The sequence below is a fragment of the Trachurus japonicus genome, chromosome 3 (genome assembly GCF_045865225.1).
Source record: "Trachurus japonicus isolate A0001 chromosome 3, Traja_1.0".
In the NCBI taxonomy this organism is placed as follows: domain Eukaryota; kingdom Metazoa; phylum Chordata; class Actinopteri; order Carangiformes; family Carangidae; genus Trachurus; species Trachurus japonicus.
This window is the reverse complement of record NC_140909.1, coordinates 8,784,093-8,798,316: the sequence shown is the minus strand read 5'-3', so window position 1 is coordinate 8,798,316 and position 14,224 is coordinate 8,784,093. Positions and strand designations below refer to the sequence as shown.

Sequence of the window (14,224 nt, the reverse complement as noted above, 5' to 3'; positions counted from 1 at the left end):
GCATCTCAATTAGCACAGGAGAACTTTTAATTTAGTGTTAAACTTTAATTGTCCTGATTGTTTTAATTGGTCTTAATGGATTCAGATGTTTTATTTAACTGTCGCATGTTGGCAGTCTGAGGCTGTCTGGATGCTTTACACTTTATAAGCTGCAGAACAAGTTTACCTACGGGTACAAGCAAGTAACCTGAACTACTGAAAATTAAAACACAATTTGGGTGAAATATGCAACAAAAAAAAACAGTGGGATGAACTTCGCTGCTGGAAGTCTCACATCACTGCTGAGCTCTGCTGAGTTTCTCTCCTCTGCCAAACACAAAAACGTTTCCACCATGTAAACCAGTGCAGCTCTCACTCAGCTAAAAGCAGCGAGGTCTCCTCTCACCACCAGCTCCACTTAACGTGTCAGACGGACTCGTGCTTCGTCCACATGTCCTCCCGACTCTCGTCCAAACACAAACCATGTTCCAGAAACGCTAGCTTCCAAGACAAACATGAATTAGTTGTATTTTATATTTGGCACCGCACAAGTTTTTTTAGCCTCTCTGGTTCCAACTGGCATCGTCTGCGTTTTAACCTCAGCTCGCACAGATTTGATCTTTGGCAGCTGGTTACTGGATATCAAACATGTTTGAAAAACAGTTGCAGTTGCTGGTAACTCACACTTTCCCACTTGCCAATTTAATCCATTTAACATGAAGGGGTTTAAAGGGAAAGAGAAGTGGATCATGGAGTCTGGTTTAGTTAGGACGTCTCTCTCTCAGAGACTCAAAGCACCTGCAACCTGAAAACAAACCGCCGCCTCGCACTGATCTCAGCAGGGGAGACGGCAGATTATCAGACGCTGAGCACAAGTGGAGGTTTTTATTGTTGCTGGTAACAATGTGCCTCTTGAATCTAGTCAATAATCTGGAGGAGACCTTTTTGTGGTAACTGGGTTTCAATCAAAAGGTGGAACGTGTTGGTTACTTGGGATTTTCATGCCTGTGCTGAACGTCTCTTATTCTTATATTCTGGGGCAGCTGCATTCAATATTATCTTTATTTTTTCATTGAATCCTAATATTATCATCTTTTTTTCGGTGTACAGTATCTGTGCAGGTGTGCACTATGAAGTGCAGGATTTCTAAAGTGATTTTACTTCCTCTCACTTTCCTGTGAGATGTTTAAATTATTAAAACATCACAGAGTCAAAGTCATTGTGCCAGACATTCACGCCTGCTTCTCCTTCCCTCTGCCGTCTCATCATTTGATGATCTTCTAATGTTTGACAAGCAGCACAGATAGTAATAAAATCTCGTATTTTCTCTGAGAAGTTATTTTCACATAGGAACCATCTGAACCGCGTAAAGAAGAGCAGAATATGTTGTGTGATGGTGTTAGAACATCTAAGAGGACTCCTGATCACTGCAAACTGCTTCATACACACACGTAAATTATATTTATTTTCTTTCATTTTGTTCAGGCTGCTGTTGTCTTCGCCTCTCAGTCTGTGTACGTGTGTGTGTGTGTGTGTGTGGCAGTTGCTATTCCCAGAGTCAATTTCCAGGCAAGCGCCAGTCGTTGTTCCTGTGCTCGCCCTTCGTACAGTGGATGTTACAGGTTCATTTATTAGGACATTCAAAACCGAGTGCGGTTTAAAAATGGCCTCACTTTAAGATAATATTCCACCTTTTTGACAAATCGCACAAACGGCAGCATAATGAGACTGCAGTCATGAGTCTTTTCTCTGACTAGTATTTCACCAGTGTGCACATTTGGTTTTTTTTGTGCTGACAGATTCAATAGAGGTTCGTCTCCTCCTCTCTGTTCACTGCAGAGTGTGAACACCTATAGTATATGCTTGTGCTTTAACCTTGGATGTTTACGAGGTTGTTTTTTTCTTTATAATTGATTTTTTTTCTCAGGGGATCATATATGCAGACGTGATATTTGTTATTTATGAGTTATAAAATGTGTTTTAAATTTTGTTAAAGGGATAGTTCACCCTAGAATGATATTTCGCTCATTATCTACTCACCCTCATGTTGACTAAGGGCTGGAAGAATTTTCAGAGTCCACCGTCCCTTCTCTGAGTTACAGGGGGTCTTGGCGTAGCAGTGCATTTCAATGCAACGGTTGCAAAGGGACACCAGAGCTCTTCGTAAAAAAACACACACAAAAAAACATCCAAATACCTCCATGATGCTCGTATGTAATGTCCGTCTTGTATTGAAGCCCCAAATTGCGTAATTGTCCCGAAAAAATTAAATAAGTCTATATTTTAAGCTTGTTTGTAGCGGAAGCTTCTCGAAGCTCCTCTTCCTGGTCCGTCCAAATCTCGCGTGATTTGCGCCGGCGTCAGTGCGGTTACTGCGAATCACGCGAGATTTGGACGGACCAGGAAGAGGAGCTTCGAGAAGCTTCCGCTACAAACAAGCTTAAAATATAGACTTATTTAATTTTTTCGGGACAATTACGCAATTTGGGGCTTCAGCACAAGACGGACATTACATACGAGCATCATGGAGGTATTTGGATGTTTTTTTGTGTGTGTTTTTTTACGAAGAGCTCTGGTGTCCCTTTGCAACCGTTGCATTGAAATGCACTGCTACGCCAAGACCCCCTGTAACTCAGAGAAGGGACGGTGGACTCTGAAAATTCTTCCAGCCCTTAGTCAACATGAGGGTGAGTAGATAATGAGCGAAATATCATTCTAGGGTGAACTATCCCTTTAATAATGCAGATCGGCCTTTCTTTTCTTTTTTTAAAATTTCTATGTGGTTGTGTTACTTAACCTGACATCCGTGGAGGTTTTCTCACCACAGCATCATAATCAGAACCTGCTGTGCTTTTCTAAACTTGGTTACCTGTCTGATGACGTCAACGCTGTCTGAGTCACCTCCAGTCTTTTCCTTATATACCACGTTCACTTTTCTTTGTTGAAACATCACACTTATTTAACAAGTTCACAGCATTTTCTCTTTTTCCCTCCTCACCTCACCTCACCTTCTCTCTCTCTCTCACCCACCTTCCCACCCCACCTCATCTTCCTCCTCTCCTTTTTGTTCCCTGCTCCTCTAACAGTCTCCTCCTCTCCCCCTGCTTCTCCCGTAGGAGCTGCTGTTCAGCGTGTGCGCCCTGAACGTCATCTCCACCATCGTGTGTGCTCTCGCCACCGCCATGTGCTGCATGCAGATGGTCTCCACTGATGTGCTGCAGATGGTGAGTGTGACTGAGGGGGACGACGGACGACCGACCGACCGACGGTAGCTTGACTTTATTTGCTTTTCAGTGACCACCCAGGGGTCTGGAGATCACTATCGTCAGGTTAGGTAAACACACGCAGGCTCAGGAGGGATGTGCCAGCTTTTATCTGCTTCTTTTAAGACGGTGGGAGAGAAACCTTTGATTTTTTTTGTTTTGTTTTTTTGTGCCTGAATCCGTCTGCTTGGTAAAAACAGTTTAATATAAACACACACAGTGAAGGTCAGTTTCAATCAGGACCTCCTCCCTTGTCAGCCTCCACCTGCAGCCCCAACAATATGGTGGAGTTTAAGAAAACAGCTTAAAACATCTCAGTGGGTATTTCTTTTCTGCACCGTCCTCAGTTTGACCCTCTTCTGTCATTCTGTGTGGAACAATGAAACTATTACCGGCAGCAAAATGCTTTTCAGTCAAGAGGGAAATTAGCATGGCCGAACGTGCCTCCAAACACGTCAACAGCTGGAGAGGTAGAGAGCAACGCTAGTGCCAACATCCCACCAGATATGAAATAGCTCTGCAGTAAAATGTGGTGCAAGAAGATTTTACACGTCTTATAAACTATACTGTAAAGTTTGGATTGAGTGCAGATGATAAAACTGAGGCTCTGAGCTTCGAAGAAAAGGGAAATCAGCAATTAATCTCGGCTATGATGTCGACAAAGTTGAATTCACAGAAGTGTTATTGCACAAAAAAAGTGATAAAATCTGCAACCATTCATTATCCATATATAATCCTGACACAATGCTGCTCTATTATTCCTATATACTGGAATAGATGGATAATAAAACCTTCCCGAACCCTAGGGAAGGGTCATAGAAACAAAAGACACCATTGTGTTTTAATAGGCCTTTACACAGAATCTCTTCCTGTTAAAGCTGATGCATAAAATGATAAGAGGGCAAAGATGAATTCATCAGAAGCTTCTTGAATTACGCAGCAATTAAAATGGAAATGGGAAATCGTTCTCATCTTGACACAAGACCTTAGTTCCCAGTCGTCCCTGTGCAGATTATCTCAGAGCGCCCTTTCTCTAGATAGGTATAAACACCATTAACGTTATGAGTCTTGTTGGTATTTTCTGTTGATCAATACAATAGACTAACATGAAGTGAGAACATGGCAGTGTTAGATAAAAGCAGACATGAGCCCCAGCAGGAGAAGAGTCTATAAGGTGAAACGCTGGATCCAACTTATTGATTTACAGAGGGGTAAAGGACAAAAGCAGTGTGTCTCATCCCTGACAGTCTTTAGCGAGTGTGGCCTTGTTTCCCATTTACCAAAAGACGTGTTAACCTTTTATTTAGCTCAGTAAATTTAGCCGAGTCAATATCAGCAGTGGCAGCCTGGAGATTAGAAAAGCAGGCTGGCTGTGACTGGAAAAGTTGTCCCACTTAGAAAAGTCTGAGTGAGGAGAGAGAGGGAGTGTACAGCAGCACTTTGACTTCGACGTAGCTGCAGCGGTGGAGCTTGTTGAGTGACCAACAGGAGGAAGGAGCTAGAACAAGACAACATCTGCATTAAAACTGTGAATAAGGGGAAACCAGACTCACATATTTTGGTTATGACCGAAACTGAAAACATTCTGGGAAGAAGTGTTTGAAACACTGGAAGAAGTATTTGGTAGAAATATTACAATGGATCCAACTGTGGCTCTACCAATCACCTACAAATACTACTAGCAACAGCAATTAAATGTATTACAGTAAGATGGATAAAGCCTGACCCCGTGGACTGAGAATATAAGGGAAATATATCAAATGGAACAAATAAGTGACAGAAAAGACATATTCATTAGAAAGTGAAGCCCTGCCATGGGTATACTATTACAGTGAGGAACCTCTGTATACATTATGAATCCAATCTATGTTATTAATATGATACTTTTAATTCTATTTTGTTTCTTTTTTTTATTTCATTTTATTTTTCTTTTATCTTTCTGTTATTACAGTTTCTGTTTCTTTTGTTGTGTCCTAATTGTTATGTTATGTCCCTATAAGCACTGCATTGTATTGAAATTTGAGAAAACAGCAGATAATATGATGAATATAATAATTCTTTATTTCAGACACATAGTCCATATGACAATTAAGAAAATTGAAAGACAGACAAAGAACGAGAGGGAGTACATTGTGCAGTACCATAAGTTACCACTGCCATTAAAAATACATTCTATATAAATATACATAAACCATACATATAAATGAGGCACATATGAGACAGCATTTACTAACATGCCAGTGCATTCGAAGCCTGGGTGTGAACCTATAGCCCATTATGGGGCTTATTAGGGCTGTTTTAATGGCATTTTCAGACCCATCTACAGTAGTTAACACATAAAATTAAACATTAGCTTCTTTAACAGTGATTTTGAACGAAACTGAAATAAAAACTAAGTTCAGAAAGAAAGAAAAAACTGTGAACAAGGACTCCCATGTAATAAAGACCTGATCATGGTTGTCATTATCTGTGTTTCAGTTCATGCCGCACAGAGCGCGGGCCTTAAACGCCGACTGTATGACCCCCCATGGAACCATCCTCCACCAAACGCTGGACTTTGATGAGTTTATTCCTCCCATCCCGCCGCCGCCCTACTACCCCCCGGAGTACACCTGCACCCCCTCCATGGACGGACAGAGGTGAAGTATGACTCAACATCTTTTCTCCGGCGCTGAGTCTAAGTTCATTATCTCGTATACGTGAATTCTGTCAGAGCGGAGCACAATAAAAGGCCATTTGCAAATTCCCCAATGAAAACAATCCAACTGTTACAAGACAGTGTAATTATGCACAATAGTCCATTTGTAAATCAGAACCCCCCTTTAAAATTGTATAAATGCCTCATTGCCCAAAATGCTTGGCACACACACACACACACACACACACTCCACCAGCTCTTAAATCCTCAGTGACACTTCGCACAGTATCGTTTCATTAACATAGTTGAAAAAGCCAAAGTTTTGGTTGTTGCTGCTCATTGCAGTTATTAAAAAACACTACAAATCATCGTTAATGTGCACCATGGTAGAAAATAACACTTTAATGACATCGCATAAAGCATTTTTGACATTAAAAACGCAAAGCCAAATAACTGACAATGAGAAATTACTCTTTGCAAAGTGAAGTCTTTCCAAACAATCATAACGTTAAGAGGAAGAAAAACTACACGTTATTTGTGGTTGAGCCCTGTGGCATAATATTGATATTCACTCTGTGGAAACTATAAGTGTTTCTTGCAGCTCTCTCTCTCCATGTTGCCCAAGAGACACAAAAGTGGTCATAAATTAAGGATGGAGCAACAATTACTGCAAAGAAATTAGAGAAGTTGATGATAGTGGAAAGATGTTTTTGGGAGGAAACGCACCAAAGAAAAGAGATGAGCTCTGTTACATCTTCGTGCTGGTGTGGTGTTAAGTTAAAGGATTTTGTCAGGTGGAAAACAGCTTTATCGTTTTTATTTACTGTAAACCACTCTTGAATTTCCCATGAGGAGGTGAATCTATAGTGGCCACACAAGTAACATTTGCATCCGGACACAAATCCAAGCCCATCACATTAAACGGAAATGGCACGGCTCTGTTTACCGTCTAACTGTGACTGTCACATGTGGTGCCATCATCCACGGCCAGCTTGGAGCATTTCCCGTCTATTAAGCAGCTGTGACATATGCGATTCTCCGTTGTTGTGGTTGTGGTTGTGAGAGATCGGTCGACCCCTCCCTCATCACTCCCTCCATTTTCTCTCGGTCTTGGTCTCACCAGAGAGGGTGGAGCTGATGTAGCCATTTGGCAGGAAGCCCATATCTGTGTGTCAGTTACGCCATAAATATAAACAAGGCAGAGAGAGGAAGCATTTATGGTGTCCCTGCCCAGGGCTGGGGATGTGTCATGACATCATCATGCCTCAGATGATTGGTGGAAACTCTCAGGTTGTATTTCATGCTCTGCCAGTTTTAGAGGAGAATGGGATTGTAATTAAAAGATATTACTGTGAGCATGGCTGTGTATTCTTAATTGGCACCAGATCAAGCTGCAGTGGTGCACATATAATCACAGTGGCAACATCTATCATTTGGACAGGAGGAGATTTTTTTTTATCTTTCCTTTTCTTTCTTAATGTTTTTAACAGGCTAAACACTCTGCAGTGTCTCTCTCTGCTTTTTATTCCACTTTATTGAGATGTGAGTTGGATTTTTAGTGTTTCATGTTAAGTTGAAACTCTGCCTTCATGTCCCTGCAGAGGCCTGCACCTGGACTTCCCCCATTCTCCCTTCAGTGCCATCTACGGGGTCCCCATCAACAGCCCCGGGACGCTGTACCCCACTGACCTCCCACCTCCGTATGAGTCTGTGGTGGGGCAGACTCCTGCCAGCCAGGTGAGGGTGAAAATCAGCTTCTTTGTCCTTCAAACAACAGTCAAGAGCAGCACATTAAAGGGATAGTTCAGCATTTTGGCAAATTGGCTCATTGCCATAATCCCCCTATCGTCATAGCAGTAGGTTTGTTACCTTTAATTGTCGGTGCAAGCTATTTTTAGAACGGCAGAATAGCAGAATGGGCTGCTCAGAGCTACGCTACGGAGGCTCATGGGATTTCTTGGTTTCCCTCATCAAACTCATCAAATACACAACCCAACAACTCCAAAATGCTCTCATGGACAAGTTGTGACCTGCACATTCACCACGCTATGAGATAATAACAGAACGTTACGAGACAGAGTTGTTTTTGAGGCAAATGCAGAGACTGCTTCTGGAAAAACTGCCCCCGCCGGGAACGCACATCAGCGGTTTTGCATGAATTTGCCTCTAAAACAACTCTGTCTCGTAACATTCCGTTATTATCTCATAGCGTGGTGAATGTGCAGGTCACAACTTGTCCACGAGAGCGTTTTGGAGTTGTTTGATTGTGTATTTGATGAGTTTGATGAGGGAAACCAAGAAATCCCATTAGCCTCCGTAGCGTAGCTCTGAGCAGCTCACGGCTCTGCTCCGCCGTTCTAAAAACAGCTTGCACCGACAATTAAAGGTAACGAACCTACTGCTATGACTATAGGGATTATGGAAATGGGCCAATTTGCCAAAATGTTGAACTATATCCCTGTAACTCCTTTATTACCGTGGAAAGTATGAGGAATATGGAAGGTTTTTTATTTTTAACTACAGTATACACATACATCACAGCTGCAATAAAAAACCCTCAAACAGATTTTCTTCTGATTATATACGTTTTGTTCTAAATGACTGATGACGGGTCAAAATGTTTGTTTGTTTTTTAACATACAGTAGGCTATGTGTTCAAATGTTTTTCATTTTTGAATATCTGCACCAAATCTGTACATCACATTTAACCTGAGTATGATCTACTGTTCAGTCTCACTTTGCCGTCACGTCGGACTTCTTTTCCAATCTCAGGCTTCACTGCATCTCATTGTTCATAGTTAAAAAATAACGCTCTCATGTGCACTTAAATCCTTTTTTATCTATCACTGTATTCCCAACATCATTTAACAACTCAGGCTTTTTAATCCCTTATATCCATTATACCTGTTAAATCCATAGTTCTGTTCACATCCACTCTGAGCGGCGCCCTTCAAAGAGAGATGATTTTCTCACCTGGAACAGATAAACAGTGGGGGCTGTAAATAGCTAATGGACGGAGGCTGTGATCGATTGATTGTGTGAAAGAGCAGACAGACAGCAGACGGCCCCCGCATGGTTTGGCAAATGATGTTAAGATATATATATGTATATATATATATATATATATATATAATACATTGCACCTTGAGAAGAACATAATAGAGGATAATTAAAGTTTCTTAGCTATGTGATGGAGTAGTTTTCTCTCCTGGTGCAGCTGCTCTTTAAAGACATCACACTCAGGTATCTCTGTGGATGTGTTGTGGTCTTACAGCGCCCCCTACGGACCAGAAAGCAGTGTTGAAGCTTCTGTCTTACACATTTGCTGTTACGCAATGTGTAACCACATTATCCTACATACAGAGGATCTAAACGTATTTCCATCTTCTCTTTCTGTTTTTAACATTTTATTGCGGTGATGTTTGCAGCTCCACTGATGATTTCCTCTCCACAGGTGACCACCAGCATCGAGCAACAGGCCACTGAGTCCAGTTTATGTGACAGAAACACCACCGCAGGCCTCAGTACTCAGGGTAAAGACAGTCACAACACTGCAGAGGACTGTTGTTCAGTATGTTTGTCTGCTGGATGTCATACTGACGCTGCCCCCTCCTCTCTATTTTTAGCCTCGGTGGACAGCGCATCACTGATGGTGTCAGAGGTGGCCGATCAGGACCAGACTTGCTCATCAGAGGACTTGTGCTCCCTCGAGGTCCAGGGCTCTGACTCCTCTCCCTATGGCATGCTCCACATCGCCCCGACCGACGGAAGCTGCACCAGCCTCGAACTCTGCACCCGTGACTCCTCTCGTTTGCATCGTGGCCGGCCCAACGCGGACGCTCGCCCCAGCGACACCGGGTACAGTGAGTCTTCGCACACCCAGGAGTCTCTGGAGCGCTCGCCCGACTGGTCCTCTGGAAACTTCAGCAACCTGGACCAGGAGGAGTCCACAGACAATGCACACCCATGTGAGGAACTCAGGGCTTCGATGCACATATGTGACGAGCTCGCATCGGCCAAACAGCTGCCCGAGGAGCCACCTAAAGCGGCGACGCACTCCCTCATTAAAGCAAGAATGATGAGCCGCAAGCTCACGCTCCCCGTCAGTCTCCCCCCACCGCCTCAGCCTTGTTCCCCGATCTCTGTGGCCTCCTCTGGTGGAACTTCAGCCATCAGCCCCATGGCTCCTTCTCCTTCCCCCTCTCCACCCAGCAGGCCACGAGGCCCCCGGCTGTGTTTCAGTGTCTGGTCGCCCTCCTCCTCCGCATCACAACCCCCCTCTACCTCAGTCCAAAGTGGCTACTCGCCCTCAGAGAGGCCTCGGGGGCTCCGAGCAGCCAGGAGGTACCGCAAGCTGGCACGCATCGTCCGCTCCACCAGCGATCCCATCTCCTGCTCCTCCGCCACAGGACGTAAGTTGTTACACGAGTTTATACCACAGCTTCAATATTTGATAATAACAGAGAGAGTATTCAGTCAGCTAATCCCTCATTTTGAGTTTTTCAGCCACTAAACTCCAAATAATAATTTGTTCCAGACTCTCCAATGTGAGAATTTGCCCATTTTCTCTGCTCTGTGTGATTTTTAATTAATTATCAACGAGTCTTTGGCTGTTAATCTGAGAAAATGACTCACATGGAGATGCCACCTTGACTCTGTAAACATAGGATGGAAAACATTTTACAAACTAGACAAAGGTTTGATTAACCATGAAAATAACTGGAAGGTAAGTTGCTGATGAAATGAATCATTAGAGGGAGTCCTTCAGCAACCAGTAACCTGCAGCTAATGCTGTTTTGTTGCTTTGTCTGGTTTTTGTCTCCCTCTACAGGAGAAAACGGCGGCTGTGCCTCTGCAACGAACCCTGATACTGAAGCTTCAGCTCACACGTCACCAGATCAAGGTAGGACCGCACAAATACTGAATTCATGATAAGGAGTTAATAATATAGTGCATTGTCTGCTGCTGAATGGTATTCATATTTAATTTTTTAACAAAGACCAACTCTATCTGGTGACGGAGCTGATTTAGCAAAGATTTTTTTTATAATAACTAAAGGTTTTGAATCCCCAGATACAGGATTAATGGTTTAAGAAAAGTTTGTATAGAACCCATTTAAAATCCCACTGGATTCATTAGGTAACTTAGAAAATGTTCATTAAAAAAATGTAGAAAACATGGCTGGATTTCTTATCTTATGAAGCTGACATTTTAGAGACTCATGTTATCTGATATTCAGACTTTCATATGAAGAAAGAATCCCCAGCCAATTTTAACTCAGCGAGCGGATAATGAAAATGTGTTCGCTGACATCAGTGACACGAAAACTGTGAATTCACTTAAAACGAAAAACACAAACTCCTCTGGCATCAGCCGGAACTGTATGTGATTTAATTAATTCAGTGTTTTGACTACTTCTCTCTGTTTTATCTCCAGAGCTAAGAGACATTTCAGCCGAGGCGGTTGGAGCCAAACCGAGTCACACATGTGTCAGCAGGAAGCAGCAGAAAGAGGACAGGAAGGTCGACATCCACCTTAAACCTCGTTCGCTGCACACGCACTCGTCCCACGAGCGCCCGCACTCCCTGGCCGACCTGAAGATGTACAAAGACACCAAGATACTGGTGGCCAAGTTCCTGGAGCATTCGAGCTGCAGTCTACCTCCTGAAGTCCAGCAGGTCGTCAACAACATCAAGTGCGTCATCAAGTCGGATGAGAAACACATGGAGGAGGCCATCTTCAGCGCCAATGTCATAGATCAGGTAACTACGTTAAACAGGATGCAACAGCCAATCATGGATCACATTAGAAAAAGTAAAGACATACTGTAGTTTAAGCCGAATGACATGTAAACAAGAGCACGTTAAAGGGATAGTTCAACATTTTGGCAAATTTGCCTATTGCCATAATCCATATAGTCATAGCAGTAGGATCAAAATGCTCTATTGGACAAGCTGTGACCTGCACATTCACCACACTATGAGATAATAACATTACGAGACAGAGTTGTTTTAGAGGCAAATGCAATCGGAACTAAATTCCAGACATGGCTTCTGGGCGGAGTGATTTCAAAAGCGAACTATTTGCTTCATGTGTCGTAATGTTAAATTATTATACATGATTATTTCATAGCGTGGTGAATGTGCAGGTCACAACTTCTCCATGAGAGCGTTTTGGAGTTGTTGGATTGTTTATTTGGTGAGTATGATGAGGGACAGAGGACCTTTACCGTTCACCTCCATTGTGTTCACTGAGCAACTCGCGTCTCTGCCCCGCGGATCTCAAAACAACATGCACTGACAATTTAAGATAATGAACCTGCTGCTATGACTATAGGGATTATGGCAATGGGTGAATTTGCCAAAATGTTGAACTATCCCTTTAACATGTACGTTGCACAGTCATCAGACAACATAGATGTTGACATCTAAAGCATGTTACTCTATATGGGTTAGGGGTGAGCGGATCAATCTAAATATCAATACTATGCGGTTATCAAAACCAGATCGATTCTAGCGCTATAGGATCAATGCTACTTTCAGTTTCAGTTTCTGTGTTGTATGTAGCTAAAACAAAAAAGAGTAGAACTTGTGTGTGTGAACAATGTGCTGTTCTGCTCGTAAATCTATATGCTACTCCTCCCTTCACTGCTGCTGCTGTCACTGTCATGACCCGCATCACGTGAACAAACCAGTCGTGCACGTGCAGCTGTGTGCACCCTGACCGGTGTCACTCAATCAGACAGAACAACACTCGGCACAGAAAGAGAAATGCTGTATTTTAAAAATGTCAGTAAAATGCTGCCAATAAACTGCAATATGCACAAGAAAGTTGTTCGCAACTGTGTTCTAACATGCGTGTGGTTAAGTGTGCAGGAAACAAAACAAAACAAGTCATGAATGATTTAGTGGTGATGAAAATGTATCCAGATTTAGCAGATTGAGCTTCATTCACCTCAAAAATCAAGACATGCTGCTCTTCCATTACATAAGCTGCTTTTAAAAGTAAAAAGTATTGGTATTGGTATTGGTATTGGGGTACTGGCCATGTATTTACTTGGTGTTAGATCGAGTCCAGATTTTGCAGTATCACACACCCCTAATAAGCATGGGCGACGATGTGCAGTTGTAGCTCCCTTTATTGCTCTGACAATATATTTAAAATTCACAGTAGGTAGTTTCTTTCAAGAGAAATAAAACAGCATGACATCAGTAGTGAGATTTATTTCAGCCTTTTAGATTTACATCATTCTGCAGAAACTTGTGGCACTTAGAGATATTGCCTCTGAATGCAATTAATTTCATTTTTGCATATCAGGGAGTTGGGTTGACTCAGGAGTATTTCAGTCTTGTGTGAGTCATATATAAAAAGAAAATAGACGATTGCCGTCTTGTGTCTCATTTTTTTTTGACTTCTCTGTCTTCTCTTTGCCCAGGTGATGACCCAGCGCATCATCGGCAGTCCGAGGAAGCGAGACTACCAGGATCTTCACCTCCAGAGCTGCGGCGCTCTGAGTTCATCCCCGTCCCCTTCCATGCGCCGTCCAAAACACCTCCCACAAACAACCAGCACCTCCACCAACCCCCTGGACTCCCCCTCCTCTGATCAAAGCCTTGAGTGCAGAGAGACGATTCTCTGACCGCTCTCTGTCTCTCTCTCTCTCTCTCTCCAGCAAGGACTCGGGTCGAAGCTCTGAGGGCATTTCAGGCTGCTTTAGCTGCAGACACACAGTGATTAATAACTCTTCGTTGGGGGGAGATCATATATTTGAGCGGGGTGACTGCGACATAGGCAAACTGAAATGCTCTCATGCCGTATCTCTTAGTGCCCTGTGAGACCGTGCCAAGTCATCAGCAGAAATGGTAGCAAACTCGGAGCGAGCCTGCCAGTGACTGTAGTGGCTTCTTTCTCATCAGAAAAAAAACAAAAGAATGTTTCTCCCTCAGGGGATCTTTTCTACCGAGTTTCATCTCTGAGAACAAAACACGCAAACAAATATACAAGTGGTAAGTTTGAATCTGTGACTGAACGACAAAGGAGATGTTGTTTTCAGTATTCCTCTTGTGCCCGTAAGAAACAGAGGGGAAATATGTTTGTATTAAACTGTGAACTGAACCGACTGGGCATTACTGGCCGTTATTTGCAGACTTTGTGGAACTGTTACTGATAAGGTGGTGAATATTTCGTGGTGTCGCTGGTTCAAAAACATCACAGATGTGGATTATTTAACTTACCTCATTGTGTTACAATTCTTATCCGTGTTACAATAAAATCTGAGTTTGTATGCGCTGGTTTGTGTACTCATTTCAGTGTGTGTGTGTGTGGACAGCAAAGTTCTTGTTGA

The 14,224-nt window shown here is 42.9% G+C and overlaps 1 protein-coding gene across 2 annotated transcripts in view; it reads left to right on the top strand.

Moving 5' to 3' along the window:
• Nucleotides 1-14,162, top strand: part of entrep2 (endosomal transmembrane epsin interactor 2) — a 107,759-nt gene extending 93,597 nt beyond the window's left edge. For both annotated transcript variants that reach the window (XM_085759336.1, XM_085759329.1), the window contains exons 5-12: nucleotides 3,096-3,203; nucleotides 5,721-5,881; nucleotides 7,482-7,617; nucleotides 9,335-9,413; nucleotides 9,507-10,292; nucleotides 10,712-10,783; nucleotides 11,317-11,642; nucleotides 13,316-14,162. In XM_085759336.1, the coding sequence (XP_085615462.1) occupies nucleotides 3,096-3,203; nucleotides 5,721-5,881; nucleotides 7,482-7,617; nucleotides 9,335-9,413; nucleotides 9,507-10,292; nucleotides 10,712-10,783; nucleotides 11,317-11,642; nucleotides 13,316-13,519 (1,872 nt within the window). In that variant the 3' untranslated portion in view covers nucleotides 13,520-14,162. The remainder of the gene's footprint in view (nucleotides 1-3,095; nucleotides 3,204-5,720; nucleotides 5,882-7,481; nucleotides 7,618-9,334; nucleotides 9,414-9,506; nucleotides 10,293-10,711; nucleotides 10,784-11,316; nucleotides 11,643-13,315) is intronic.
• The last annotated feature ends 62 nt before the right edge of the window (nucleotides 14,163-14,224 follow it).